General features: G+C 34.1%; 2 protein-coding genes across 5 annotated transcripts; one reads left to right on the forward strand and one right to left on the reverse strand.

The window, feature by feature from the left end:
- Positions 1 to 1,883: 1,883 nt before the first annotated feature.
- On the forward strand, positions 1,884 to 13,851 carry LOC125870616 (probable inactive histone-lysine N-methyltransferase SUVR2). Of its 3 annotated transcripts, none has more exons than XM_049551085.1 (10): positions 1,884 to 2,035; positions 3,492 to 3,718; positions 3,863 to 3,907; positions 4,020 to 4,473; positions 4,878 to 6,280; positions 6,442 to 6,707; positions 7,327 to 7,393; positions 7,492 to 7,542; positions 8,356 to 8,452; positions 13,527 to 13,851. In XM_049551085.1, exons 2-10 carry the CDS (start codon positions 3,536 to 3,538, stop codon positions 13,544 to 13,546), a joined length of 2,586 nt encoding a protein of 861 aa, XP_049407042.1. In that variant the 5' UTR covers positions 1,884 to 2,035; positions 3,492 to 3,535; the 3' UTR covers positions 13,547 to 13,851. The 3 variants fall into 3 exon arrangements, with proteins under 3 accessions (XP_049407042.1, XP_049407041.1, XP_049407040.1); XM_049551084.1 differs by having other exon boundaries at positions 3,863 to 3,895; positions 4,008 to 4,473; XM_049551083.1 differs by having other exon boundaries at positions 1,885 to 2,035; positions 4,008 to 4,473.
- Positions 13,852 to 18,746: 4,895 nt separating this feature from the next.
- LOC125871288 (protein FLUORESCENT IN BLUE LIGHT, chloroplastic-like) lies at positions 18,747 to 22,839 on the reverse strand. 2 transcript variants are annotated; one of them, XM_049551880.1, is made up of 4 exons: positions 22,479 to 22,839; positions 21,096 to 21,258; positions 19,614 to 19,934; positions 18,747 to 19,095 (listed from the first exon to the last, which is right to left on the reverse strand). In XM_049551880.1, exons 1-4 carry the CDS (start codon positions 22,668 to 22,670, stop codon positions 18,893 to 18,895), a joined length of 879 nt encoding a protein of 292 aa, XP_049407837.1. In that variant the 5' UTR covers positions 22,671 to 22,839; the 3' UTR covers positions 18,747 to 18,892. The 2 variants fall into 2 exon arrangements, with proteins under 2 accessions (XP_049407837.1, XP_049407838.1); XM_049551881.1 differs by having other exon boundaries at positions 21,096 to 21,246; positions 22,479 to 22,770.
- Between the last annotated feature and the right edge of the window lie 2,115 nt (positions 22,840 to 24,954).

Raw genomic sequence — 24,954 nt, forward strand, 5'->3', positions numbered from 1 at the left:
TTATTTGAAATTTGTTTTTAACTAAAAGAAAAGACAAAACATTACCATAAATATTTTTACTTTTCATGAAAGGAAAATATATTTTCTTCCATATTTGGTTGATTCTTTACTTAGAGAAAAAGTTATGAGATCTATAAATTGAAGACCACTTTTCTCATATCAAACACAACAATAACATCCACAATGTAGTCAATAAATAGTTTTGTTTTATGTGGAGATTTTCCCTCAATAGTTTTAATATTTTTTTTTATTAGTTTTTCATATGTAGGCCGTTGGCTAAATCATATAATAATATTTTGAGTTTTAGTATAAGTTTTTGTTATCTGATTTATCAACCATATGATATGTAATTGTAAGCTTCCGCATGACGCTCTAATCACTTTCGAACCCAACAAGGTCACATGTGATATTTCTTAGGTGAAGACGATGATGATATCAAACAACTTCTACTCATCTTTCCTGGTGAGAGTTGTGTTTTATTTCCTTTCATAATTTGTATTCTCTTAGAAGCTCTTATACCTGTTTAGACTAGTTCTTACAGATGATTTACGAGTATTTTCAAAGACAAGTTATATTATGTTAAGGCTAGAAGTTGTTTTCTGAATTAAATAAGTGATTTGTTGAATTTTTATCCACTTCCGCGGTCCTTTAGTTCAAAATTGGGTGATAAAGGTCCTCCTATCTAGGTGTTAGAATAGGTGTTCATATGAACTGATGAATTTGAGTCGTGACAACACAGATAGACACTTAAACTTGTAAAGAGTTGAACAAATGGATATATAAGTCCTACTTGACATTTTATGTGGCAATTCACATCATACACTACATTTTACGTGATATCCTATATATATATAATATCATAGCATCATACGTGTATTTGTTCAACTTTATACAAGAACAAACTGCATTATTCTTCTCCTATTTGGGACCTATAATTTCTCGAAAATAGTCTACTTTGAGCTAGAACAACAAATTCATGAGCAAGGACGAATTTAAATGTGTACTTAGGCACTCAGACAATTTCTTTCCACCAATCACCATAATCAACATCATGACATCTATGTCAAACGTGGCACCACGCGCCACTTGAGTGTCTGGGCCTAGTGTAATTTTCTCAGCATAGCGGTGCTACTAGTACATAGCAATTGAGTATCTATATGCGTCTTTGAGTTTCCCTATATACGCGCTAATATTCAGCCACGTGGTTACACGCTCTCCCCCATCTGCCCNACCTGTTTAGACTAGTTCTTACAGATGATTTACGAGTATTTTCAAAGACAAGTTGTATTATGTTAAGGCTAGAAGTTGTTTTTTGAATTAAATAAGTGATTTGTTGAATTTTTATCCACTTCCGTGGTCCTTTAGTTCAAAATTGGGTGATAAAGGTCCTTCTATCTAGGTGTTAGAATAGGTGTTCATACGACCCGATAAATTTGAGTCGTGACAATACAGATAGACACTTAAACTTGTAAAGAGTTGAACAAATGGATATACAAGTCCTACTTGACATTTTATGTGACAATTCACATCCTATACAATATTTTACGTGATATCATATATATGTAATGTCATAGCATCATACGTGTACTTGTTCAACTTTATACAAGAACAAACTACATTATTCTTCTCCTATTCGGGACCTATAATTTCTCGAAAATAGTCTACTTTGAGCTAGAACAACAAATTCATGAGCAAGGACGAATTTAAATGTGTACTTAAGGCACTCAAACAATTTCTTTCCACCAATCACCATAATCAACATCATGACATCTATGTCAAACGTGGCACCACGCGCCACTTGAGTGTCTGGGCCTAGTGTAATTTCCTCAGCATAGCGGTGCTACTAGTACATAGCAATTGAGTATCTATATGCGTCTTTGAGTTTCCCTATATACGCGCTAATATTCAGCCACGTGGTTACACGCTCTCCCCCATCTGCCCTATTTCTTCTCTATATTTTTCAGTCTCTGTCTCAGGTATATTGACTGTCTCAATCTCATTCTTCGGACTCTCCGACTCCCTCAGTTTCCTGCTCGTAAGTTCTCTTTCTCTGCCCTACATTTGATGTTTTTTCTTCATCAAGCTGAAATCAAGTATTTATTGAATTGTTCAATTTTTATGACTAGAAGTTAGAGAGTTGCATTTGTGGTTTGTCTGAGTTAGGGTTCATCTGCGGAGACATTCGTTTGTTGGTGATTTTGTTTTTTTTTTTAACTTGTGATAGTAGAAAAGGATGCTTTCAATGTTTCGAATACTGGTTTGCCTTGAACTGACTGAATTTTCTAGTTTAAATTGGGAATGCTTATGATTATGTGTCCATTTTGGGTGTTCCTTCCTTTTTTGTAAAAAAAAAAATTGGGGGTCGGGGAAGGGGAGATGGGAAAGGGAATTACAAGATGGGGAATTGAATCATCGCCAACAAAACAAGGTGATTTTTCGATGTGTTTGGGTTGCTTTTGTACACCTCGACTAATTTCACCTGCTACCTCCCATAGCAACATGTATCAGATAACTCTGTCCATCAAGGTTAGGATAGATAGTAAGAATCAACTAGTGTTTTTGTCTCCACTAGGATTTGAATGTGAAACCACGGGATATGTGGTACCTCCCACCAACAACAGGTACTAGGTAGCTTTGTCCACCAAGGCTCGGATAGATGAGATAAAATAAACAATTTGTTTTGGGTAGTCTTAGATGCACACTATACTCATTTATGGTTAAGCTTTAGAATATGCTCACAATAGAGAGATGCTCTTGTGTGGTTGGTAAAGCAATAAATCTCCATGTTTTATGCTCACACTTAAGATAATATTTCCTAGTATCCTTAACCCCTTTTCCCTTCCTTTCTGGGTTGCGTTCCTTGCGGAGAGTGGTGGGTGGATTTTTTTTGTTGGGAGGGGGGTCAAAAGGCAGGCTCGTCACCATGGCCAGAAGACAGCTCTAGTCAACAATAACATAATGTGCGACTTGACTCTCTTATCAAATGATGCAATATTTTGGCACCTTCTTGTTTGAAAATTGCTACACCCATTTTTGGTGCACATCACAAGTTATTGCGGACCAAAAAAGGTGTTATTTACGTGGAGAAAGGTAGAGGGGTAGACCCATTATCCACCGAGTTTCAAACCATGCACCAGGTCCCAGGTGACCCCCAGGATTTATCGGTTATCAGAAAAAGAATTGGTGCCTTCATTTTGATTATGCCTTGATCATAGTTGTTTCTTTATGTGCACCTCCCTTACATTTTGCTTGTTGTTTCTCCAAGATAAAAAAGGTCCCAGGGGGCGGGCGGATGAGGTTTGTTGTCTATAGAAAGTAGTCTATATACCCCCAAAAGAGATATATATTAGGAAAAATAAAGGACATGCAATGCAGTTTCAGAAGGTATTGGTTATTTGTCATATCATGCAACATCCTCATCTACATATGACTGAAAGCCTTGTTCGAGTTCTGTCTCTGATTCTTTCTCATATACACTTTGGTTTTTGTAGGCTCACTGAGTAATTTGGAGGTTGGCATTTAAATCCACTAAAAGATGCCGGTCAATCCAAGAGTAAAGAAGGCATTTCGTGCTATGAAAAGTATTGGCATCTCTGAGGAAAAGGTGAAGCCAATCTTGAAGAGCCTTCTCAAACTATATGACAAAAATTGGGAGCTTATTGAAGAGGAAAATTATAGAGCACTTGCAGATGCTATATTTGAAAAGGAGGATGCAGAGGTTCAGCCAATCCATCTTTCTTTCTTTGTTTTTCTTTCTCTCATATTTCTGGTCAAGTCAGAGCTTCGTTTTTCTTCTTTCCTTAGAAAATCATTAAACGTGCTCAATGGAGTCTGAATTCTCTTGATTGACATCCTATTGCAGGTGGCAGAACATAAGAAGCCTGAAAATAATGAAGTACATGATGTGGTATGTTTTCATGTGTTCAATTTATGTCTCCCTGTAATTTCTATAGGATCTGATATTTTTTCCTTCCCCATTTCTGTTGTATCCTTTATTGGTCCCTTAGCCGCTTGTGCAGCGAGAGGAAGTTTTAGAGGAAGAAGCAGTGCCTGAGGAGCCTGAAAGACCACTAAAGAGATTGCGATTAAGATATCAAGAAGGTCAAGCTTCACCTTCCTCTAACAATTCTAGTGCCGGGACTTCTCTTAAAAGGCCTAGGCGGGAGGAGGAAGGTGAATTATCTGGACCTCGTTATCAGAACCAGTCACAAGGGGAAGCAAATCCTAGTTCTGTTAGGAAAAATCTCAGGTTGAACGAAACTGAAACATCTCCGATCGCGTCCAGGGGTCAGAGTTCGGTTGCTGCTAAATCTTCCCATGCATTAAAACTCAAAGAGCCAAAGACAGAACCAGGTGTAGAATTGTCCTCTAAACAGAAGATGTCGGGATCCCTTTCTTTAATCAAGCCTAAGGATGAACCATATACTGATGATATGCCACAGTTTGAGGTTCCTATTGCTGTTATTCACCCAGGTATTTAATCTTGGATGGCCAAATGTTGATATATACTGTGTCACAAATTATTTTACTTGGTTACAAAATTTTCCTTGCCAATATACAATTTTGTTTCTCTATACTGGAGTTAGAAATGAATACAAGACATAACTAGATTGGTTTACATAGTTTACCCATTTCATATTCTGGAAGTATACCCATATATTTGGATAGTTCTTGGCTTATAGAAGCTATGGAAATTACAAATTTAAAACTTTGCCATCTTGGTGGATCTCTGTATGGAATCTTGATCATTGTGCATAAATTAAGCTACAGTTCATAAATTATTGTACCTTCCTTGGTCTTTGATATTCTCATCAGAAAGTTCCCTGAGAACATCTACAAAGTTTTCCCTTCTAAATGGCTTTGTTTTGATTCCGTAGAGCCGTCAAACAAGGGAGATACTTCAAGTGGTAACACCTCAAGGAGACATTCAGAAACTCCTGAACCTTTAGCGATAGAACTAAGAGGTGGAAGAGATTCAGTTGAGGAAATTACGACTTCATTGAATGGAGTGACAACCAGTCGTGAGCTGATAGAAGTCCAGGATAGATGTCACACTGATGTAGATATTGCCTCCTCACCATCTGGAGAGGTAAAAATCTCTATTTACTGTGACCCAGCTCTTTGTAGATCATCAGATTTCCATACGCCGAGTGTAGAATCAGTTATGAAGATGGTGGAGCTTAAATGTCTTAAATCATACAAAATCCTGGACCCTAACTTTTCTCTGATGAAGCTGATGAAAGACATGTGTGAGTGTGTTTTGGAACTGGGAACTCAACATAGTCCTGAATTGCAATCAACCACAGATGTTGCTGCAGAAAATGATTTCGGCTCGAGAAGCATGACTGTTAATTCCTCAAATGGATTTATGAATTTTGAAATTGATGCTGGGGATGCTCAACCAAAGATACCCCGACCCTCTCCTCCTCGTAATGGTGAAGACTACATTCAAGCTGGTCAGATTGCATCAATGGGCAACTGTGGTAGTATTCCAGAAACTGACCAGAATGGTATTGAGCAGACTAATCCATGGAGTATGGAGGCTCCATGTGAATTAATTCTAGGTGAAATAGGTACATTTGATTCCTTAAATGAGTTGCTGAACTCTAATCTTGGTGCTGGGGAAGCTCAACCAGAGATAACCCATCTCAATTCTTATTTTGGTGAAGACAGCACTCAAGCTGATCATACAGCATCAATGGGCAACTGTGGTATTGCTCCAGAGACCAGTCAGAGTCGTCTTGAGGAGGTGGTTTCGCGTGAAGCGACTCCACGTGATGTAGGGTCTGTTGAAGTCATTGATATAACCAAGGGGCAAGAAAATGTTATAATTTCTTTGGTGAATGAAGTTAATAGCAATCATCCACCATCATTTCACTACATAGCTTCCAATGTGGTTTTCCAGAATGCATATGTAAACTTTTCTCTGGCTCGTATTGGAGATGATAATAGTTGTTCAACTTGCTCTGGTGATTGTTTATCATTGTCCACACCTTGTGCTTGTGCACACATAACCGACGGTGATTTCGCCTACACAAAGGAAGGCCTTATAAAAGAAGAGTTTCTTAAAGAATGTATTTCCATGAATCGTGACCCCAAGAAACACTGCCAGTTCTTTTGCAAAGAGTGCCCATTGGAAAGATCAAAAAATGAGGACATTATAGAAGCTTGTAAAGGTCATCTGATGAGAAACTTCATAAAAGAGTGTTGGTGGAAATGTGGCTGTAGTAAACAATGTGGCAACCGTGTAGTACAGCGAGGTATAAGCCATAAGTTACAGGTACGAATGTGTGTATGTTGATTTCTTTGATCACGTTCATAATAGCTAATGCCTTAAATTTAACTGCTATTGTGCTCGTCCTTTGAGCTCCACAAGCTCCTTCCAAAACCATAGTTGGGTTCCCACTATTAACTTGTTCTATACTTGTTGCTCTTCTTCAGGTCTTTATGACTCCGGAGGGGAAAGGATGGGGCTTGCGGACCCTTGAAGACCTTCCTCGAGGTGCTTTTGTCTGTGAATATGTTGGAGAAGTTCTGACCAACACAGAACTCTTTGATCGTGTTGCACGGAGCCCCAATGGGGAGGAACATTCTTATCCAGCCCTGCTGGATGCTGACTGGGGTTCAGAGGGTGTCCTAAAGGATGAGGAGGCTCTTTGTTTGGATGCTACATTTTATGGGAATGTTGCCAGGTTCATCAATCACAGGTAAGTTCGCAAAGATGGATCCCAAGGTTTATCTTTTTCTGTATCTCTCCAGCTTGGGCTGGCTTAATCATTAAAATCAAAAAACAACAATCTGATTGAATTTAGGTCTAAATTTGTGTTCCCTTGTCCTCAGGAAAGTCTCCTACTTGACTTTGAACTAGATTTCAGTGCATCTTTGAACTTCTGTATTTTTCCTTTACTTTTCAAATTCACACAACTTTTCTTTTTCACAATTAACAAAAAACAAAAATTTGATAATTCATAATGCTCGTCAAGCAAAGCCCATTGTTGAGTGTCAACTGTTCAATATCCTTCCCATTAAACATCCACATCCTGTTTTATAAATAAAATCAGCTCATTTCATGCTTCTTTTCTTACATTACCACGTTTAGCTCCTTTAACTACTTCGCCTCTGGCAGACCAGAGAGACTATGCGTTTAGCAATTTGCATCTTCTTGTCATGTAAGAATATTCAAAAACAAAAATGGATAAAAAAAAAACAATAAAGAAAGAGGGCAAAGAGAACCATGCATTTTGTATCTGTTTGATGTTTAATCATACATAGATGTCGGGAACATATTTTGATGCATTTACTTCTTTAATTGTTGTTCTGGTCCAGATGCTTCGATTCAAATTTGGTTGAAATACCAGTTGAAATAGAGACTCCTGATCACCACTACTATCATGTATGCTCCCTGAATCTTTAAACTTCATTTCATCGTCAAGAGCCATTCCTTCACATTGATAGCTTTGTTGGATAATATCATGTGATTGCTTCTTGCAGCTTGCTTTTTTCACTACAAGAAAAATTAAGGCAATGGAGGAGCTCACTTGGGTGAGTAGGCTTTATTTCATTGTATCAACGTGCACTTGTTTTGTTGCTCTTTGATTTGCCACTATAAGTACACTCGTTTGGTTTGCTTCGGACCAACTTTTATGTGTTTTCTGATCAGTTTGCTGACAATTCTATTTACATTGAGCCTATGTCGCACAGACAATTCTCTTCCTCTTAATCACTCTTTCATGGCCACAATTTTTGTTAATTTCTTCCTCTCTTAGTACTTTAGAGCTTGTAATGATGTGATATATCTTGAAAATGTGAAAGTGATGTTTGTGTTTTAGGTTTACTCTAATCATAAAGAGTTAAGCACAATGAAAGTCTCCTCTTTACTTGGGAATTATGGTTACGTATGTTGATCGTTAATGGAGTGAAGCCAAATTTAGGTCCCTGATTTTGAGAGTTAATTCAAAATGTCAACTTTCTGTGTTCTATATTGCGATAGTCAACAACACTGAGCTATGTCCTAAATATGCCAAGAAGCAGCATAATTAGATGAAAATTGTGTTGATATCATTGAGAGAAAACATAAGCAGTAATTTGAAAATGCTCAAACTTACCAATTGAAATAAGTCAACAATACAGAAATTGTTGCTCCAAGGAGTGGGGATGTCAAACTACTCCATTATGACACGAATATTAGTAAGTAATGGTGGCTCACCATTTCAACATGTGTAGTCTTTTTGTGCCGTGAGTGTTCGCCTGGTAGAGACAAAAAGGTGCTTGCCTAATGCCTCCATACCTTTCAGAATATATGCTTTGTTATTTGGTTAGTATCTGCTTGATGAACATAAGATTTGGCTCTTGCAGGATTATGGTACTGATTTTGATGATCTTGAACATCCAGTAAAAGCATTTAGCTGCCATTGCAGTAGCAAGTTCTGCCGAAATATGAAACGTCCAAGCCGTAAGTAATATTGGGAATCATCTCCTGGTTTTTATGGTTGGAATTTGTGAAAATTGTCGTAGTTAAGTTGTAAACTTGCCCAAATTCTCAAAAAGAAAACATGAATTGTGTCTATCTGCAACTATTGCAGAAAACAATTTTTCTTTAAGTGTGTGTTTACAATTTCTTAATGTAAGTTGGTAATTCTGCCATCCGAACAGATATTACCAATGGAATTGGTGTTATGGCTTGTCACTAGATTCCTGAAAGAAAATGCAGGATCAGTAACTTTGTTTGGTCATTAAGTTCCAGCAGATTCCTAGAAGGAATTGCAGAATCAGTAACTTCATTACTGTTCACCAGTAAACAACAACAGTATACCCAGTGTAATCACACAAAGTGGAGTTAGTTGAGGGTAGAGTGCACACAGACCTTACCTCTACTTCAGAGGTAGAGAGGCTGTTTCCGATAGACCCTCGGCTCAAGGCAAAAATAGTCTAGAAAAAGACGTAATGGAAGTATAAGAGACAACAAATAATAACAAAAACAACATATAGTAGTAGAATAGTACTACAACAAAATAATACTATAATTGAACTACACGAAACAACAGATAGTAATAGAAATCGAAGAACAAGAAACTACAAGAATAACACTATGACTACTCATAAGCACATCAAGGCAATGCACTTCCTTCCTACTAGTATGGATGTACTCCTACCAACTAATCTTCTACCCTAATCTGTGTCCTCCCAGTGTTGTCAGAGGCATGCTTAAGCTTTGAAGCGAAGCTCAAGGCGTGTTGAGCGCTTTGCCACACTTAATGTGCTCATTAGTGTCGTCATCAAGGCTTTAAGACATATTTTCCTTACCAGTAAACCTCTTTAGGCAACACTAAACAATTGATATTTCACTTTATTATTATTATTATTATTTTCAAATTCTTTGTTGATAAATTTGTCATTCACTAGTATCTAGACACGTCTGTTGCATGTGTGTCCCATGGAAGTAGTACAAACGATATGAATCAGATTAAAACGGTAGTGTAATGAGTAATTAAATTATTAAATGAAAAAGGTACAAGCTGAAAATACCTTGAATAAGTTGTTGCATACTACAATTACTACTTTTTTGTTACTTGAGTACCATTATGCTATAAATATTTAAACTTTGCTTTAAATCGTAAAGGAAGATTTACAACCCAACATATGTCACCCTAATTGCTATTTACAAATTACAACCATAAGCACATGCATGAAAAACTCCAACCTTGCTTATAAATAAGTTTCAAAATCAATTCAAAACATATACCACTTACCAAAACAAACCATTAAAAAAATATACTTTCAAATAAAAAATTCTTAATACACTTAATACTTTAGTTTAATATTCCTTGTAAGCAAATATGAGCTGAACTTTTCCTTTGAAACCTTTGGACATTATGAAGCAGTTTCCGATTGATGCTGCAAGAAAACTATTGGAATTAGATAAACTTAGGCGGTAATGTTCATTTGAATTAATATGAGAAACTACACAGATAAAATAGAAAAATGAAACTATTATAGCTACATAATAATGATAGGATGACACACAAATCGAGAAATGGTCCAAATTTTTTCTTAATATAATTTTAATTGTCAAAAAATAATGATAATGAAAGGGATCAGATAAGGAATACTTCTTCTGTCCCATTTTATGTGGCCTTTGACTTGACATGGTGTTTAAGAAAAAAGGTAAGACTTTTGGAATTTGTGGTCTAAAACAATCCTTAGATATTTGTGTGGCTAATAATCATTTCATTAAGGGTAAAAAGGGAATTTTAAAGTTAGATTATTTCTAATTATAGTAAGGTGACATTCTTTTTGGGATAGGCTAAAAAGGAAAGGGTGTCACATAAAATGGGATAGAGGGAGTATGATATATGAGAGAATTTTAAGCTTTTAAGTAACAAAACAAAATGTAAGTGGAAGAAGCATACCTGCTAAGTTTGTTTCATCCAATGGTGAGGGTCAGACATATGCTTGATGTCTATTCATATAAGATGTTTAATGACTAAAGGAAATATAAAATCATCCTTGATGGTGTTGGATTAATGAAGGAAAACATTGGGCCTAAAACGGCTACAATGCCATAAGTTATGTACATGTACAAATTTTAAAAGGTTGTAAATGGTATTATTAACATTGGGTATAACATTAATTAAGGCAACCAAAAACATTGTGAGTGTCTCTACAAATTTTGAAGAGGCTATAAAAAGAAATTATTAACATTTAGCTTAACTTTAAATAAGGCAAGAACATGTGGATTTTTTTTAGGAATTTGAAGAGCCTGCAAAAGGTATTATTAGCATTTACCATATAAGATAGGGATTAAGGAGTAAGTAATTAAAACGCATGAAAAGGAATTACAACTAATTAGTTTTAACATGCAACTTCTTATTTCCTCACTTGAATATGTAATCCAGCCTAGTGGTACTTAAAATTATTATTTAATTAATCATTAATGAGATGGTTATTTTGATTTATTTTAGAGGTAAAATAGCATTTCAACTTTGCACTTTGAAGCTTTCCACTTTTAATATTATATGATATGATGTTTTATAATTACTAGCCTTGGACTAAATATATATATTTGTATTTTTCTCCATTTGTGTCTTTTTTCATTAAAGTCCACTCTTTATATGCGCTTCACGCTTAAAGCTCCAATGGACCTTAAAGTTTTTCTGCGCTTTTCGTTTTTGATAACATTGTGTCCTCCACACCTTCCTATCTAAGGTCATGTCCTCGGTAAGCTGTCATTGTGCCATGTCCTATCTAATCATCTCTTCTGAATCCATTCATAGCCAACCTCTCACACCTTTGCATTGGAGAATCTGTGCATCTCCTCATCACATACTCGAACCAATTCAACCTCGCTTCGCGCATCTTGTCTTTCACCAAAGTTACTCCCACCTTATCTCGGATATCCTCATTTTTAATCCTACCTCTCCTAGTATACCCACACATCCATCAAAGCATCTTCATCTCCACCACTTTCATTGTCGGGACATGAGAGTTTTTGACTAGCCAACACTCCACCCGATACACCATAATGGTTAACCACCACTTGTAGAACTTGTCTTTAAGTTTTGGTGGCACCTTCTTATCACACAAGACTCCAAATGCAAGCCTCTAGTTCATCCACCTTGCACCAATATGGTGAGTGACATCCTCATCAATCTCCCTGTTTTCCTGGATAATAGATCCATGATACTTGAGACTACCTCTTTTCTGGATGGCGTGCGTATCAATCCTCGCTTCCTTGTCAGCCTCGTGCGTCATATCACTGAACATGCACTTCAAATACTTGTCTTGGTCTAGCTCAACTTGAACCCTTTATACTCCAAAGGTTTGTCTTCAACCTCCAACCTCCAACCTCCAACTTAGCGTCAACTCCGTCACGAGTCTCGTCAATACATTCATCACCAAGGCAAATAAAAACTGCTTGATTGATGATTTAGTTTCTAATTATTTGTTCTAATGTATATGGTTGGTCTTTGCTATTTCATTAGCAATTGTAACTCCACCAAAGGAATGATACTTTGAAGTTAATAGTCTGTCTAATCCCTAGAGAGAAAATAGAGGTTGTGTTTGCTCTTGAAAATTGCTAAAAAAATCCATCTATTTTCCGGACCGGAGTAGCTTTTAACCTGACACTAGAGGTACTGCAGAAACTGAAAGACTTTTCTCTAACAGCGTTTGGTTGAAGCAAATTCCAGAACTTTTTGACCAACAAATGCAACATTGGTGCGTCAAATGGTTGGTGGGTTGAGTCAAGTTTCGGCGAGTCAAATGAGATGGAGTCAATGAAACTGTGCAGAACTCAACTCAACCACTGCTTGAGTAAAATAATACGGTTTGGGTCAAAATGGACAACCAACTTGTCATAACCAACCCCCCCTCCTCCCTTGCCCCGGCCAATTCAAAATTATTTCCCTGTTTTTTTTTTTTTTTGTAGTTCTTTAAACGTCTAAATTAACCAAAAATCTTTTCTTTATAGAGAGTTTGTGTTTTAGTATCTCTTTCAAAAAGTTGATTATATTTTTAGTTAAAAAGGTTCTTGTTCTTTGTAGTGAAAACAAAGGTGAATTTATTGAGAGGAAAATACATGACAAACCAATAAAAAGTTCTTTTCTACAGGTGAAAGGTTGAGAAAGAAAGATATAAATAAAATCCTCCTTTCCATCCATAGATAGAAATGAGTGAACTTTCGTTTTTCTTATTAAATAAAAATAAGTAAGGGAAAGTGAGTGAAATTTTTATGTACACCAAAAATAATTTTCCTTTTCTAAAAGAGAAAGCGTATGAAAGTATAGAGTGAGAATTACATCCCACAACCAAAAATATCCAACTTTTGTTTTCTTTTCTTTAAATGAGAAAATCAGGTGAAATCTAGAGACAGATATACCCATCAAACCAAACAATGAATACATTTATTTTCCTTACAGAGAGAAAGGAAGTGAAAGTGTTCAGTGTTCAGTGTTGAGAGAGATGTATATCCACCAAAGCCAAGTTAAAAGCTCTAGGTGAAGTTATTGAGTGAGAGATTTTACCCACAAAACCAAAAGATAAAAACCTTTTCATTTCTTGATAGAGAGAAAATTGGTGAATATGTAGAGAGAAATACACCCCAAAATTAAAAAGAGGGTTTTCCCTTTATGGATAGTTATGTGTGGAAATGTAAAAAATGAGCAAGGCAATATTTTCTTTGATTTTTTGACACAGCTTTCCGCAATAGAAAGTTACCCGATTTTGTTAATGTGCAAGTTTGTTTACGGGATGGGTGGATATGTTCATGCATTGGGGGGACATCGGTTGTTTATGTGATGGATCTTTAATAAGGCTTGGACAATCCTCACTTCTTGAGCTAGTTTTGGGGTTGAGTTAGGCCCAAGTTTCATTTTCTTTATTGTTAAAATGGAAAAAAAATGACTGAAGGTCTGGTTGATAATCTTCTCAATCACTTTTCATGAGTTTGTGCCTTGACTCATACTTAGAAGTCATGAATGTTGTGCTAAGATTTGGTACCATAAGTCACTTTGTATTATGCCTTGTAGGATCTAGATCAAGAAGGTAGAGCCCTGAGATGGTGATCTTCTCCAAGTATTTTTTTGCCACGTTCCTGATTTTGGGCAGTTCACGAAGCTGTTGTGTTCGAACTAAGTTAAGATGATGTTTTTGTATCTCTGAAGGGTTCTAGCGCCGATGTGCATATGCAATGCTAAACATGTTTATAGTTGTATAAATGACACTATCGAAGCGCAATTTTTGTATAGAAGTTTCAAGGATGTGACTCAGAGCTGGGTTAGCTGCATTTTGGTTGTATATAATGATGTTTTGGTCCATAGGACTATATGCCAGAATACTTAGCCTTTTGTTCTATGGCATGAGGTTAGCATAATGCAGACGGCGCCTTTTCTTGAGTTTTACTTTTCTGCAACTTTTTTTTCTCGTGTCTTCTCTCATTAAGCTCTTTTATCTGCCCATTTTGTTTTCTTTTGAAGTCAAAATGAATCTCAGTATATTTTCTGGACAAGAACACTATGTTGGATGTGTAAGCCTTGTAATACTTACCATTCAAAATGTTTTTACTGTATGTTCTATTATTTACTGGTGAAGATTAATGCTGCTGACCTTCTGCTACCCAGGTATTAATCGTAATCGTAGCCTGTCTATAAATGTTTGTTACCTGAATAGGTCAATGTTATTCTTCGTTATCTTTTTTGCTCAAAAATGTTCTCATCGTTGTGTTTTTGGCTAAAAAGAAAATGCTCAACTAATTGCTCAAAATATTTTTTTTATCAATAATTTGCTCCTACATAAGGAAAAATGGGTCAATATTGTCTTTCAACTATTTTGAGTAGGTCAGTGTTGCCCTTAATAACATATAAAGATGGTAGTAAAAACATTTTTCATTTTATCAATTAAAAGTGATGACATGACTTTCTTTCTTTTGGTTCGTTTTTTATTTCATAAAATGATGTCATGTATGTTTCTTACCTAACTATTTTTTAAAAAAAATTCTACATTGATAATAATGAGTTTGTTTACTAAGAATGCCATAAAAGTAATCAAGCTCAATTATACATTGGTATGTTATATTACTTATTGTAATTTTAAGTGATCCCAAGTTTTAGTCAAGGGCTTCCAGTATAATGGTTTTGAAAGAAAACAATAAAAAAAAAAATAGTTGGAAAATTAATTTACGTAATTAAATTTCATATAAAATGTAAAAGTGGCATTATATATAAAAAAAATCATTTAAAATAGTCAAATTAATTTCATAATCTTTTAAGTTTTGGATTAAGTCTTACAATTAAGAATATTTTTCTTGAACTTCAAATAGAGGGCAAAGCTATCTTATTTCGAATAGTTGGGCAAAACTATCTTATTTCAAATAGTTCAAAGGTATATTTGAGCTATTTTACTAATTGGTTGACATATTTTAGCCAAAAACTTAAGGATGAGAATATTTTTTATTAAAAAACATAACAATTGATAAAATTAACCTATTTTGAATCATTCATAAATATATTTGACAATTCTCCCTGTTTTATATAACATGGCATTGGAAAAATAAGACACACTTCCCGGGCGGGGGGGGGGGAGGGACAAATCTTTTTTATAAAGGGAAAACTAGACAAATTGGACCCATTAGGCAAAGTATTTATCTAAATTGGACTCACAACCCAAACTATTCATCTTATTGCCTCCTTGTTCTATTCACTGAACCATTGTTGATGGTATCAATATACTCTAATAGTATCAAACAGTAATTGAACAAATTTTCATGAAAGACTGTTTCTTCCGACATCAAAATGGACACTTTTTGAACCCTAAACACCAAAGGGACCCTCTCTAAAAACACACACCAAAATGGACAGTTTGCTCATTTATGGGTGAACTATAACTAACATCCCTTAACCCCGTCATCCCCGTTAACTCCCAATTATCCAAAACAATATTACACCAACTTTAAAGGTAGTTCGCCCACAAATGGGCGAACTACAATTCCTTTTATTTCTTCCTCACGTGAATATCTTTCTTTTTCATGTGAACAATATTTCTTTCTTTCTCACGTGAACTATATATCTTTCTTCCTCACGTGAATTTATATCTCTTTCTTTCTCACGTGAATTTATATCTCTTTCTTCCTCACGTGAACTATCTCTCTTTCACTCCACATTTTTTCATTCATCTTCTACTTTTTTTATACTTTATATTTTGATTTTTAAAATTTGATAGTCATGTCTCAACAATTCCAAAAGTTTGTATATTCAATTGAATCAATTTTTTGTAAATGCAAAAAATATTGTAAAATGAAAGCATCGATAACTCCAAGAATTCATGGTCGTAAGTTTTGGAGTTGTGCGCGTTTAAAGATGAAAAAAATTTAGTTGTTCACTTTAAAATATTTGGATGTTCACATGATTTCTTGTTTTGTTATTTCAAGAAAATGATGGATGCAATTATTTTCGATGTAATATAAATTCATGTGAGGAAGAAAGAGATATAAATTTACGTAAGGAAGAAATAAAAGGAATTGTTGTTCGCCCATTGCCTTTAAAGTTGGTGTAAATATTACTTTGGATGAATTGAGAGTTAACGGGGTTAAGGGATGTTAGTTATAGTTCGCCCATAAATAGGCGAACTGTCCATTTTTAGAGAGGGTACCTTTTGGTGTTTAGGGTTCAAAAAGTGTCCGTTTTGGTGCCGGACTCCCATCAGAGTATATATATCTATATTACTTTAAAAGCATGACTCCTAACTTGAATGTTAAATTACTATAATATCCCTAACTTAGGTTGTGACTTTTTTGATGAGTTGTGACTTTTTTCGAAGGGTTGTGATTTTTCCATGAGTTGTGACTTTTCCAAAGAGTTGTGACTTTTTCAATAAGTTGTGACTTTTCCAAAGAATTGTGACTTTTTCAATAAGTTGTGACTTTTCCAAAGGGTTGTGACTTCTCGAAAAGGTCATGACTTTTCAGATAAGACAAAAAAAACATTTGTTCATACTACCATTTGTTGACTATAAATAGAGAGGTTCTTCTTAAAAATTTTTGTGTGATTTGTTGTCATTGAGTGAGTTCGAAGTTTAGCGGAATATGAGGTACCACTATTCTGATGAAGTAAGTTGTTCTATCCTAAGAGGGTATATTCCATAACCTCGAGTACTTAAGAAAAATAATTTTGATGATATAATAATTATTTTTTGCTTATATATATACATTAGTATGTAATGTTCCAATATATGAAGTTAACATGATGTAGTCTAAATTCATTTGTTTTTGTTAACAATTTCTCTTCTGATGTAGATGTATGCTTCTGAATATCTTTTTCAAAATTTAGAGAATTGTCACAATTTATTTTTGATGCTCAAAACAAAAGAATGACTTTATTTATCAATGTTACTTATGTGATTTAGATTCTCGTGAAGTTTGCTTCAAAATAGTAATTACTATATAAACATTGCCCTTTTGTTTTACTTATTTACTATTTCTTAATTTTCAGTATTTTAGACGAAGAAAAGTTCATATGACTTGTAATAACGTCAGTTGAAGTTTGTATTATTTTAATTTTTATTATTTATTTATTAGTTAATTTTATGAAATAAATATTTTCATTAATGCAAATATATATTTATATTTGGGTAGGTATTTGTATTTAAATTAAAGTATTATATATGCCACAAAAGTATTATCAAGTTAACAAGATCTTCTAACTTTAAAATATATTATTTTAAAATGCTCCGAGTTTTTTTTTAAAAAAAAAACTCATAACCAATGTGAAAATATGTGAATATATAAAATGTAGTTGTTCTCTTCACATGTTCATATGATAGCTAAACAATTTAACGTGGAATACACATGCAAAGCACATCTGGTTAGATGACAAGAAAAATACAATGCAAATATTGTCTATAAGGTAATATTAGTGAGATAAGACTAATTACATGATTAACCTCATCAAATTGAAATAAATATATAAATTATTGAATTTAACTAATAAAATTTTTCATTGACCATCTTCATTGGTTTGCGTGAATAAGAAATATATATGACGATCCACATTGAACATTCATAAAAGAATCTGCAATATTATTTTTTGCTAAGCTTATTATTCAAACCTCGCTTAAATAAGCAATACTATTTACTATAGCATATATTTTTGGAATTGGTAATCATGTGCAACGCACATGTCAAAAAACTAGTATATATATATATTCCAATGGTATCAAGGAGTATCTAAGTAGTGCGTTTACTGAAGGACCGATTCTTCCTCTTTGATACCATTAGAGTATATATACAATTTGATGGAATCAAGCAGTAAACGTAAAATTCTAGTTAAAGATAGGGGTATGAAAGTAAGGGGTAGCCGCTTGTAAATAGTTTTCCTTTTTGGACTATAAATGTTCTTTTTCCTATTATAAAAGCTTTAAGATTTTACCCTTTTATTTAAGTGGGCTCCATCCTTACATGCTATACACATTTTTCTATTTTCGAGATAACTATTAATTTATTTATATTTAATTTAGAGGTATGGAGGTTGAGAACTAGGGTATAAGGATAGGTAGTTTGTCCAAATATTTCCGCACTTCTTTAGGAGTATTATTTAATATCGACATATATCTTATTCTTCAATTTTTATTACTATCCATTGTTCCATTTGTGTTGTCTATCTTTCTATTTTGTTGTCCTTATTTTTCTTCCAATTTTGTTTTGATTGTACTTCTTTTGAGCCAAGAATCTATTATTGACAACCTCTTTCCCCACAAAAAATAGCAGTAAGATTTACGTATATCATACCTCCTCAAATGTCACTTGCGTATATTGTAACTCCTCAAATCTCACTTGTAAAATTACCCTGAACTTGTTGTAGAACAGAATGCTAGGTTTCTAAACATAACATAAATTTTTTGTTTCAATGTGGTTACTGGTGATAAACAAACATAACATTGTTTTGCAAACTTAGCCAAGTTAGTGTTAATTTAATTGATTGCTCTTATGCATTAATTATTGTCTAGCTAGTTAGCCAAGTTAACTCATCATGAGACATGTTAATGGGATGGACTGTTACTGAACAATCAAGAGGAACTGGAACAATCTCTATGCATTGTCCATTCCATAGTAAAAAATGCTGCTAAATTCTCACCTTTCTAAACATCATTTGATTCCCCAAATCCAACTTTCACATGTAAATTGAGCTGACAATTCTGAATACCAGCTATCGGTGATGAGTTCACCGTCGAGATGCCAAAAATGTATTAGACAAAGCTAAAAACAGAAGAAACCAGTGAATGATATATGCAAGAGAGAAATACACCATGAGAAAAGACCTAACTTCTAAACATTTTACTCGAAATGCATGAACGTGAAGAAATTTCCGCAACAGAAAGATACACGAGTCTTTCTGTAGATGGCTTAGTCACTCTGTAGCCTTGCAATGTATTTGTCATAGTATTTTGCAGCTCGTTCTATGTCCCCAAGCTCAGTATAGCAATCGGCTATTGCTCCATAAGCTTCTGTGCTGCCGGACTCCTCCCCATTTCTTCCCGAGATATCAAGAACCATAGAGTGGTATTCAATCGCCTCCTTGTACTTGCCCTGCCTTTGTAACGATGCCCCTGAGAAAGAGGTGAAGCTTTGAGGGTCAATACATCGTGACACAAACATATACAAGAAAGAGAAGCAACAGTAGGTTGATACAAGGACTAAGATATACCAAAGTCGCTTTTAATAAGTAAATTTACCAAAATCTATACATCCAACTTCTAGCGGGATTTTGCATTTTCTTCCATAGATTAAAAAGAAAATGAGCCAAAAAAAAGAAGTAACATGACTCTGTGACACCAAGAAATTAGGAATAAATGACAACAAGAAATATGGTTAAGACAGGATCTCATTCCCAGGGAACATACTCGTTACATTGTTTAGACATAAACAAGCAACCATAAGACTCATCTCTGGAAAATTCTAACTAGATCAAAGAAGACAAAAGATGCATGCATGTGTAATTTCAGTCAAGATGCAGCGTCACATACAGAGGAGATTTCTATTCGACCAACTTCACAAGTCCTTTACTGTCTAACCATGTTCAATCAAGATAATATTAGGCTAAACTAAAAAAGGAGATCTGACATACCTAAGCCCCTTGCTGCCTTCTTTTCCTCTATAGGGTCTTTTAGATCCTGTGCAAGCTCAAGAGCTGTTTTAAACTCCAAAAAAGCCTTTTCTACAGCTTGATTTCTCAGAAAATTCTTCCCACTTTTCAAGTGAGAAATTAATTCCTCCTTTTTTGGATCAATAATCACTTCACTTACTGAAATCTTACCACCAACAGGAGCATAACTTAAGGTAGGTGCATAGGACTCTATATTGGCTTGCCTTCTAAGCGCCGTATTAATCTGGCGGAGCTGCTCATTTAACCGCTGCAATTCCGCTTTTCTCTGACGTGCAAGTAGTCCTGAAGTACAATTAAATGAAAGCACACACATACTTGTGTCAAAAGGTGGAGAAAAAAAGAGTAAAACCAAGGAAAATTGTGAGAAATAACACGGGGAAAATATTATTAAGATGTGTATCCACATTATTGCACCGAGCCACTATTATAGTCATATTCTAGAAAATACATACTGATAATTTTTTTCATGAGGGACACTATATACATTTATGAATTAACCCCCCCCCCCCCTCAAGCAGGTGAGGGACTTGATCAATTGTAGTGAAGACATTTTGAAAACGAGATCTCATTCACTCCTACACATATTGCCCCATTTTAGCACAAACACGTCATGCCGTTGTACTCAGAGTTGACTCAAACTTGAAATGATTTATTTACAAACATCCATTTCAAATTCCCATCATTTTTGCCAAACAAAAAATATAAGAAAAAAGGAGGAAGAGAGAAATCTTTAGACAATAAGAATCTTTTCTGAATAGTTTTTTTTGGATAGTTTTTGAATTGTCCCAAAAGACAATATATTAAATATAGAGTGAAATGAGCACAGACGGACCAGAATGGATATTGAGGATCCATATGTCAACCTCAACAGGTTTGGGATTTACACACAGTTCTTGTTGACAAGTTCTTTAATAGGCTCATTTTTATAGCTAATGGCATCTATAATGGTCATTTCCACGAACATACATAGGCTCATTTGTAAACCTCGTGGATTAACTAAGATTTTTATCTAGTGTTCTGGCAGATGAACTGCCGAATGAAATGACCATATTAACTCCTGGAATCTATACTGCGATGTACTTCAATGCATCAAAAATATTTTAACTTCTTTTCATTTAATCCAAATTCTGACTCATATCTGCATGTACTATTTTTGACTTAGCTTTGTGAAGAAGTATGGCAATGCAAGTCAAACGTAACTGGTCTTATGATCATCCAAGTTACTTGCTTATGTAATCTTTTGAATGCCTCAACAAAAAGAGTGTAGTTTCTGCCTCCTATGGGATGTAATTTTGATGTGAAGTTTATGTCCATGCTCTATAGTTAACTTGGGGTCTATGATCTAGAGTTCCATCCAGCCACAAGGACTTTCTGTCATTTCAAAGTTGAATGCTCCGAACTATGCAATAAAGCAATGGCAGTGCTAAACTTAAAGTACCTTACCTCCCACGGTGGCCCCTACTAGGGCAACAAGCAGCAATAATGGCATATTGGAAACAGAAGTATTGGCTTCACATGTTTGAGCCAAGGCGTCTAAAGGTGTAGTCATCATCAATGCATTAGTCACGATTAATGCTGCTGCAGGGTGTCTGAACTGCAAAATATCCTGCCAAGTGTATAACAATTGAATATTGAACAAGAAAAGGAAGCCAAGAAATTAATTCAGCTAGTGCCTTTTTGCTATAATTACTGATTGAATACCTTGCATTTTCCACTAGAATAACACGAGTTTATCTACTGTAACATGTAGTAAGAACAGAACAGAGCCAGCAAAGGAGTGTGTACACAGATAATGAATGGTTTAGAGCAAGAGAATGGTAGTGAAATGACATCACTGTTAGTCTATAACATGTCTTCCCCAGGTTTCATGATTTTGGAGTGGTATTACGTAGTGACGAACAATTTAGACATGGTTTTAGTAGAGAGTATCTTATAAAAGTCCTTTTGACATTTTAGCTTGATGGCCAGTGAGGCCAATACTACGGCTATATGAATATTCACCAGCTAAATTTAAAATCATTGCATACATCTATCACCTAGTAGTTGTGATATTTCTTGGGGAAATTAATCTCTGTGACAACAACTACAATCAATCTGTTGTAAATTCTCTCAGTGATATTGAAGCACTTTCGCATCATTGATTAGTGTTATTAAACTTCTACATATGCTTCGAACACAATGAAATCCTTTCGTCTTTTTTTCTAATAACAACAGACAGACTAAGGCCTTTCTTCTTCTTCTATTTACATTTCATATACAGATTAGCTCAAAAATTGAGTAGCCTCTCTAAAATATATTAAAATGAAACTTATTCTTCACTTTTCTAATAAGATTCAACAACAACTACTACTATATACCCACTGAAATCCCACAAAGTGGGGTCTAGAGAGCGTAGAGTCTACGCAGACCTTACTCCTACTTCAGTGTAGAGATGTTGTTTCGATAAACGTCAGCTCAAGAAAAAACAGCTCAAAGCAACAAAAAAACAGAACATAAACTACAACAAAATAATCTGATATTCGAGGTACAAGTAATCAACACATAGTAACAAAAATCCAACTACATGAACAATACTACGGCTACTAATATGCACAGACAGCAAAACAACACACTGCTAGCTAGCTACTAACCTTCTACCCTAATCACTATCATCCACACTCTCCTATCTAATAAAACTCAACCAAATTTCCCCAAAGAGGATCAAAACGTTCACATTACTCATCAATGGAAAAACCAAAACAAAAAGAACCTATTTTGCAACAGACCCATTAACTAAAACCTTGAAATAAACAACCCCAAAATCCTAAAAAAGCAAAATTCAGTCACCTTGAAATCAATATGGATGCATCTTGCACCTTTCTTGGTATGTCTGTAGAAAAGCTTCTGTGGTAGAGCTTCTCCCCATTTACTACTGAACTGCCCAGACTCCAAGAAAATACATTTGACATGACCAGATTTGAAAGGGTCAGATAGAAATTGACTCTGTGAAAGAACCCATTGCTTCACCATCATCGTCATCTTCTTGAAAATTGCTTTAGCTTAGATGATTTTTCTGTGTGGTCTGAGGATAAGATTTTGCCTTTTCCCTTCTACTTTTGCCGATTGCATTATTGTAATTATTGGAATATTAGTAGCAAATTTCAACTTAATTAACAGTACTTCAAACTTTGAGTACGTAAGTATCCACAGTATCTTACAACCAGAGGCGAAGCTTAAGAGTTTGGGTTCTAAATTTTGTTAATAACCATTAAATCAATTTTGTTAGGGTTCATAATTTAATATACATATATATTTAATTAATTTTTTAATACAATATAAAATCTATGAAAAAATTACTGAATTCGTCCGAACCCATGAATACCACCTACCTCACCGTCCACTTAAAACCACGGCTATTTAATCTGTTTAGATAAACATTCTTCTAAGAAAAAATAACAATAATGTCATTGTGCACATGCCTTTTTTGTTTTTGTTTATTGCTTATTAGCTTTGTTGTTATTGGGAAAAGCTATTAAAAAATAATAATTCTCAATTATCCTTAAATATTAACTTTGGGGATTAAAAATAGGGGGAAATTTTAAACAATATAGGTCCAACATAAAATATTACGTCAAGTAGTTATATTTTTAGTTTATACAATATTATACATTATTATATGTGGAGAAAATATTATATATAATGTGTTAATCTTTATGAAAATGTATAATAGTATATAAAATGTGTTTATATGCAAATATGAGCTAAATCGGATAACAAACCCAAAATATGGGCTAAAACATATACATATTTTCCTCGGTGGACATAGAGTGTAGATTTCTCTGAAAACAATTCCTCATTTTACCTATTAAACGAAGGGGGTCGTTTGATACGAGGGATATGGGATAATTATTTTAAGATAAAGTGTAAGATTGATTTATCTTGTATTTAATTAGGGGTATTAATTATTTTCAAAATTATTTATCCCACCACTTAAAATATATGAGATATCTCAAATAATGAACCATCAAATAACTTTATCTATCTCTTTAATTTTCGTTTACTATTAAAAATGTCTCTTTGTTATCGGAATTATGATGTGATACTCTTATATGTCAAACTTTAATTAATTAGGTGATTCTTGATTTATTGGTCTAACTGAATTTAAGGCTCAACCTTCAACTGATTTGACTCATTTGAATCTATTCATTTGGAATTGTTGGGGTTGATTTTTTAAGAGTTCATAATTATTAAAGGGTGAACAAGTTGAGTCAAATCTAGATCTTAAATCGATTTAAAATTGTTTGTATCGATTTTGAATAAAAATAACAGCTTCAAGTGAATAAGACATTGTTGTCTTTTAAATCAATTTAGTTGCAAAATGTGAAGCATCAAAGTAACTGAATGAGTAAATGGTTCTCCATACGAGTAAATGGTTCTCAATGCCAAATTATGTTTAAGGACCATATAGATTAATAAATTAGCATAATTTATTTAATTAATTAAAAAGAGCTTTTGAAAATGACTATAATTTAGACTTAATTAGAAACGCATAGCTATAGTTTGCTTAATAATGATTCATAGCTAATGTTAGGAGGAAGAGGTGAGTGAAATTTAGAAGAGAGAAGAGAGAGGTTGTATCAATAAATACAATTGTTTGTATCAACAAATACAATTATATCAAACTAATACAATTGTATCAAGTTATATCAACAAATATAATTGTGTATTCACTTTGTATCAAATGTATCAACAGATACAATTGTATCAAACTGTATACATTTGTATCATGTATTGTATACTCTTTCAGGATACAATTGTATCTGTTGATACATTTGATACAAAGTGAATATACAACAAAAATACACAATTATATTTGTTGATATAACTTGATACAATTGTATTAGTTTGATATAAATGTATTGTATACTCAATAATGTATCTCTCCCATGTTTAGGCATGCTAAGACCATCTCCAACCCACCTCTATTTTACTCTTCATTCTCTATATTTGGAGAGTAAAATAGAGAATGGGCACTCCAACCCACCTCTAAATCACCCCCTATTCTTCAAATTTAGAGAGTTGAATAGTAGTTCTTCAAATTTAGAGAACTACTATTCACACTTTCTATTTCAGTTTTTCATTATTTTATTATTATTTCTAACATATTATTTTACATATAATTCCATTAATTAAATATCTAATATTCATAATTCTTTTTTAAATGTAATATAATATATTAAAAATATATTATTTAATATATACTATTTTAATTTCAAATTAATAGTATTTTAATTTTTTTTCTAATTTTCGTGATTAATTTTCA

The sequence above is a fragment of the Solanum stenotomum genome, chromosome 7 (assembly GCF_019186545.1).
Source record: "Solanum stenotomum isolate F172 chromosome 7, ASM1918654v1, whole genome shotgun sequence".
Taxonomy (NCBI): Eukaryota; Viridiplantae; Streptophyta; class Magnoliopsida; order Solanales; family Solanaceae; genus Solanum; species Solanum stenotomum.